This window comes from Solanum tuberosum, unplaced genomic scaffold (genome assembly GCF_000226075.1).
Source record: "Solanum tuberosum cultivar DM 1-3 516 R44 unplaced genomic scaffold, SolTub_3.0 scf00477, whole genome shotgun sequence".
Classification (NCBI taxonomy): Eukaryota; Viridiplantae; Streptophyta; class Magnoliopsida; order Solanales; family Solanaceae; genus Solanum; species Solanum tuberosum.
The window spans coordinates 7585-14571 of record NW_006239397.1 but is presented as its reverse complement, the minus strand read 5'-3'; the positions used below and the strand labels follow the sequence as shown (position 1 = coordinate 14571).

At 27.1% G+C, this 6987-nt stretch overlaps 1 protein-coding gene across 1 annotated transcript; it reads right to left on the bottom strand.

Annotated features, from left to right (window-relative positions):
* Positions 1 to 1771: 1771 nt before the first annotated feature.
* Positions 1772 to 2706, bottom strand: LOC102601796 (protein LURP-one-related 4-like). The gene is made up of 3 exons (XM_006364080.2): positions 2440 to 2706; positions 2034 to 2240; positions 1772 to 1940 (listed from the first exon to the last, which is right to left on the bottom strand). The coding sequence occupies exons 1-3, from the start codon at positions 2689 to 2691 to the stop codon at positions 1806 to 1808; spliced, it is 594 nt and encodes a 197-aa protein (XP_006364142.1). The 5' UTR covers positions 2692 to 2706; the 3' UTR covers positions 1772 to 1805.
* Positions 2707 to 6987: the final 4281 nt, after the last annotated feature.

The window sequence follows — 6987 nt, the reverse complement described above, 5'->3', positions numbered from 1 at the left end:
ATAAATATAATATATAATATAGTAGATATCTACTATATAATAAATATAATATATAATATTCAAGAAAGTCCCAATCTTGAATATTATATATTATACTTGGCCCTAAACTCTCTTTTATAATATAGTAGAAATAGAAATATAGTAGAATATGCCCAAGTTCTACTATATAATAAATATAATATATAATATAGTAGATATCTACTATATAATAAATATAATATATAATATTCAAGAAAGTCCCAATCTTGAATATTATATATTATACTTGGCCCTAAACTCTCTTTTATAATATAGTAGAAATAGAAATATAGTAGAATATGCCCAAGTTCTACTATATAATAAATATAATATATAATATAGTAGATATCTACTATATAATAAATATAATATATAATATTCAAGAAAGTCCCAATCTTGAATATTATATATTATACTTGTGGGACTTTTAAAATTCTATTTTATACCCAAGTATAATATATAATATTCAAGATTGGGAAAAGTCCCAATCTTGAATATTATATATTATACTTGTGGGACTTTTAAAATTCTATTTTATACCCAAGTATAATATATAATATTCAAGATTGGGAAAAGTCCCAATCTTGAATATTATATATTATACTTGTGGGACTTTTAAAATTCTATTTTATACCCAAGTATAATATATAATATTCAAGATTGGGAAAAGTCCCAATCTTGAATATTATATATTATACTTGGCCCTAAACTCTCTTTTATAATATAGTAGAATATATATATATATAATGAGATTCTTTGGTGAGTTTCATAGTTAGGACTAATATTTATTTGGAAGCAATAAACGTCGTTAGATCAGTTAAAAGATAATTATAAATAAATTTTTATACAAATATTACTTAATTGATAACGTAAAAAATGAAAACAATTTTATGTAAACTAAAATACATTGATATTTTGTATGTACTATCAATGCATGTAACTTAATCTCATTGAAAAGTATTTATATTTTCAATTTTTTTTTAAATTTCTTTGTAAGAGCTTTCACCTTTTGCTCCCTTGGTGGCTTGAACTATATAGTTAAAAGTGAGAATTGCTTTACCATCCGATTAACTCCCTCAAAAATTCACTTGAACATACGCTAAATTTTTTTGTTCCGTCTTGGAAAGTGTTTTCGTCTTGATCTTATACTCCATCCAATCACTTTTGCTTATCGCATTTTTTTAAAAACAAAAAAGGAATAAAGAAAGTGAATATTTTATTATAATACATATGACTATTAGCATTTCAAAAAAAAGTTGAGAAAGAAAAAACTTTATCTTTCTCTTGATATGATAAAAATATATATATTAGTATTATCATAAACAAGTAAAAGTGGAGCTCAATAGCTTATTGAAATAATATCGATGTTGCAATACGGACCATTAATACACATACGTACATATAAATCGCAGTCTCTCTTAATTAATTTTTCAACTTCTCTAATCAGGTGGGTACTGATTGATTTTTCGACCAAATACCCCTAAAAACCACGCATAAGGGTCTCCTCACATGCCACTCATGTTATTTGAGGTGGCCCAACCCAATATTTATTCACAAATCCGATAATTTACGCAATAATTAATGCTCAATCTTTTACAATCAACAGGCGTTGCTATTTTCGATTCAATAATTATTGAACCTAAACAAAATTTCCCTTGTTATTTTTGTATTTTGAATGAACACATAAATTTTTAAAAAAAAGTTAAAAAGGAATATATGCTTTCTATTCAGGCAAAAACAATTGCTCATTTAATAAAAAGTTTCATGTGGCAGAAAAAATTGAATATTTACAACATGTGTCGAATTAAACCATAAACAGTCACAAGAGCCATGACAAGTGAATGATCAACATGAGGCTCCACCACTAGACTTAATACATCATCCCCAAACTTAACTGCTGATGATGATTGCTTTTGTTTAACCTGAAATAAATAAATATATAAAATCAAAAGTTAATTATACTATACTTATATATTACTGTAATAAATTACACAAAATAAAATAAAGTAACAAACCTCAGCAATAAGTCTGTTTTCTGTGTTGATAATCTTGAAGCCTAATTTGCCTCTTAAAGCAATAATCCTATAGTTGTATGTATCACATCCAAAAATAATATCATAATTTAAGTCTCCTGTGAATAAATTGCCAATTTTTTTCACTTGAAAATATGGTGTCTCCTCATCCATCTTATAGCCATTCCAATATCCAAAAAGTGTCAATTTCTGAAAAAATAAAAATTAAAAGTCATTCAATTAATAAGCAAAAAAAAAATCATTCATGAAAAAGACTCCGACCACACATGATAGGGCGTGTTGAAATAAATAATTAAATAAATAAAAGTGTACGTAATCTCTTGGCATGAACTTAAGTTTATAAATGAGATTATCACACAGTTCATCATAGTGATTTTCATCGTCTTACCTTTTTACGAAGAGAAAAGAGAATTGCTCCATGAAGATCCATGAGATGAACTTGTTTGCTACATTTTTTTCTATAATTGTCAATTCTATAAACAAGTTGACCTTTTGAGTCAAAAACAGCACATCCATTTCCATGGAATACTAGTGATTTCATCCATAAAGTAAATGTTTCTCTTTTTGTTGTAACATATTTACTTATACAAATTGAAGAACAAGAAGAAGATGATGATGTTTGAGGATAAATTCTTGCCATTGGGAAAGTTTTAGAGAGAATACAAATTGAGTTTGTGATAGAAGATACCTTTAAAGAGACTTAAATAAATAAATATATATATATATAGTGAGTATTTCAAGAAAAGTTGTTGAAAAAGTAGCACTAAAGATAATTAAACTAATTATTGGTATGGCCCACTTAAAGTGAATAATGTCAAGGGTTTTATTTTTTAAAAATAAAATAAAATTGGGGTATAGGATTATAAGGTGGGAAATCAAAACCTTAATGTAAAAGCTCAGAAATAACACAAGGATTTAATGAGGTTCGATTATTCCTAAATTCCAAGCAAAAGTAGAGAGAGTTTTCTACTGTGAAAGAAAAAAGAGAAGTTTACAATGCTTTAGAATTTCCAACTAAATACCTATATATAGATTTCAAGTAGTTTCAAATCTATAAGAAAAATATTTTCCCAATTCCGTAAGGAGAATGTATTCCTTTTCCAAATCTATTAGGACAAACAGTTTCCTAAACCAGTAGGAGTTATGAGTTTCCTAAAATATATAAGAAAAATTTAAGACATAATTAACAAATAATTTTTCACTATTTTCCACTCTAGAAAATAATAACAAAATCTTTATTAATTACAGTATGAAATCCTTTTTAATTTAAAACAAGAAAATCATAAATAAACATGCATGAATAAAATAAAATTACAAAAATTTGATTTTCTATAACTATGAATTATTATTTTCAACACTCTAAATAATTAGTTTCTTTATTGATTTGTGCAAAGTCCACAAACTAAAACCAAACCTTTTCTTTATAATAATAATAATAATAATAATAATAATTAAAACTCTCCATCTTCTTTCTTTGATGAATTAATTATTAGTATTATTATTACGTATTTCTTTGTTCAATAAGGGTGGCCGCCTAGAAAGATAATGGAAAAAGATTGTAGTGTTCACGTTTAATAAAAGCATACATTTATTTTTTATATTTGGGGAAATTAAAGGTTTATTTTGTCATTCATTATGTTGGCCATTAAGGTTTCGAGACAATATTAATTATTGTTAAATATACGATATTTAAATAAAAACCCACGCCCAATTTATTTATTTTTATATAGTTTATCTTTTGATGGTACTCTTTTGGTTGTTACTAATGGTGATTTTTTTTTAGGGAAGTGTAGTCATTCAATGATAATATATAGTTTTAAAAGAGTTCATGTCCCAATAAAAAGAAACATTTATTTGTTGCTTTATCACCTTGTCCATTATTTTAGGAAATTATTTAATCTATTATGGTACGAATTAGGGCAAGGCAAAACAGGACGATATAGCCACTTAATTAACCGGATATATTACTAACACATTTTTGTTGGATTATTAGACTAAATTAAGTATCAACTTAAATGTTCATGACAAGAAATTGAAAATAATGTTAAAATGAATAAATAGTAAGAAGTATTAATTTTGATAGCAAAAAATAAAAGAATATGTAAATAGGTTCTAAACAAGACAAGACTGAATCTAAACTGGATTGAGCACACTAGAAAACAAGATTAGTGGCAGCTAAAATTTTGTAGTTAAATAACAAAAAATTGATGTTGATTCCATTTAGATACGGCTCATGAGATGAATTATAAAAGATCGAATCAGTGACGAATGATAATAAATTTTATAACCGCAAAAAAAAAGAGAGGATGATATCAATCCCTAGTTACACTTCCATGACCTATATGGCTATATAAATTTTCAACATAGATCCAAATTCCAATATTTTCACACTTCATCAAACCCAATTTTGGAAAACCTAGCTATGGGTTATTACTTTTTTTTTCTTAGAAAAGGAAAGCGATTGCATAAAAAAGTTATGGTTACACACGTGAGAGAATATTACAGCTTTATAATAAACATCACATAGTATAATCTATTTATTTTTTCAGGTTGGATAGTCATACAATTCAATAAGAAATATATTTATCCGTCGATGTAATTGACGGAGCTGAAAGTTAGAAAAAGAAGTTGTTCGATTTGAAAAATGAAGAAATTTCTAGCGAGGAGCATATTTTCCTTAAATGAATCTTATATGATTCGATTTATTAAGGTTTTGTGAGTTGGATCTTGAAAATTTGGTTGCCCCAGTGAAGGGGTGTGAGAGATTAACTATGGATATTTCAGGACAGAAATAGAGGTGGGCCGAAGAAATATTGAGGAGAGATAATTAGACAGGACATGATGCAGTTTCAGCTTATCGAAGACATTATCTTAAATAAGAGATTGTAGAGGACACGAATTAGGCTAGTAGGTTAGCATGTAGTAGATCATGTGATACTGCTTATCCTTTAATTAATACCCTATTAGTAGTCGTAGCATTAGTACTCTTGTAGTTTCTTGTTAATTACTAGATTTTTGTTACTATATATCGCTTCTTTTACTTTGATTGTCGTATTTTTTTGTTGAAGTTAATGTTCAGAATGTTTGGTCATGTTTTCTATACATAGTATTTTATCATAGTTTCTTTATTTTTGTTATTTTCTTTTTCGAACTGCTTTGAACTGTTTTTTCCGTCAAGCCAAGGATCTATTGAAAACAACCTATCTATCTTCTTGGTCTGCATACACCTACCTTTCCCAAATCACACTTTGTAGAATTACATGAATTATATTATTATTGTTATTGTTGTGCATTTAACTTTGAACTTTTACACTTTGTTTTGTCATTCATTATGTTTGTCCCTATCAGTGTTATGGTTGGGAGACAATTTTTTCAATAGCTAGCCCCACTTTTTTTCACTTTTGTGCAGTAGAATTGATTTATAGTTTATAACTTTTGGTTTGTTTTTATTAGTGTAATATATATAATAGACTAAAAGCTCCTTTTAGGGTTTTTTTTAGTTTTTTAGAGCGTGTGATAAAATATCGAGTAAGTTTTATCAATTCAAACTCTACAAACGATTTATGGAGTTCAAACGATCCCGTAAAATTTTCTGGATCTTTTTTTCTTTTTTTTTTTGTATTTTCACTAGGTGTATTTTTTCCAAAAAAAAAATACTAAAAAGGGGCAAACACTAAATAGATTTGAAATGCTAGCCAATCACGTCTCACCTCGTATGGGGCGTGGAATTCTTGTTTTGCCATAAATTTTAAAGTTGAAGTTTAAAAATTTGAGTTTTGAAGTACTGATTTTTAGAATTTAAAGTTGTAATTAGACATGTATTTTATTACTTGAAAAGGGGTTTGGACTAGTTTTTTAAACTTGAAAAAGAATTAAAGATAGATTTTCAAAATGAGATCCTAATTCTATGATCAAATTCAAGATTAATTGTTACTTCTTGATCTTCTTAATCTTTGATAAAAATTCTAAAAAGGATTTACATTTAATTAGAAAATACTGAGGAGCCACTTAAGTGATTATTATTTGAACATAAGTAATAAATAAATAAATACTGGTGTCATCATCTTAGTCCTCACCACAAAATCATTCTTTCACATCTCCAATTTGTATCGAAGAATATTTTCTCCTTTTTTTTTTATTTTCTCATCTTTACTTAAACATTTCACAAAGTATATGAAAAAGTTGTTTGATGGGTTGTGCTGAATAGAGATGGGATTAAGAGAAAAAAGAGAGATTTTTTTTTATATAATCTAAGAAAGTAAGAAAAAAATTGGTGAATTTTTGAATAGAGAAAGAATAAGATAAATATTTGATATGATCTTATGTGGTGAAAGTTATGTTTTATGGAGTAAGAGTAGAGATAAGGACAAAAAAAGATATTTGTTTTAAGATTTTCATATAATTTTCATACATTGGCTCACTTTTAACAACTAGTTTTGATACATGTGTGTTGCACCTGAATGACAAACTATATAGTGCACTATTTTTAAAAAATAATGTGCCTTCACGTTTACACCGTTTTTACTCTAATTTTTCTTCAATTGACTTTTCGGGAAGATTAGTAGCAATTCTCTGAGACCTTCTAATTCTTCTTTCCACCAATAGATATTACTCCCTCCATCCCATTTTATGTGAGGTAGTTTGACTCGGCATGAAGTTTAAGAAAGAAAGGAAGACTTTTAAAACTTGTGGTCCAAAATGAATGATAGAAATTTGTGTGGCTGTAAATCATTTCATTAAGGGTAAAATAGACATTTTATAGTGAAATTGTTACTTTATAGAAATGTGTCATTCTTTTTGGGACTGACTAAAAAGGAAAGTAAGTCACATAAATTGGGGCAAAGGGAGTAGTAGATTTGATAGCAAGAGCTTCTGTTTTCTCTCTTTAACCTCCTCAATCACCTTTCAAGTTTTGTATATCAATTTCACATGTTCG

Excerpts from the sequence above, each read along its gene's own strand:
- LOC102601796 (XM_006364080.2), bottom strand. The coding sequence starts at position 2,691 with ATGGCAAGAATTTATCCTCAAACATCATCATCTTCTTCTTGTTCTTCA. Across the intron at positions 2,241-2,439 it reads TCTTTTCTCTTCGTAAAAAG|AAATTGACACTTTTTGGATA; the intron begins GTAAGACGATGA and ends TTATTTTTTCAG. Across the intron at positions 1,941-2,033 it reads AAAACAGACTTATTGCTGAG|GTTAAACAAAAGCAATCATC; the intron begins GTTTGTTACTTT and ends TATTTATTTCAG.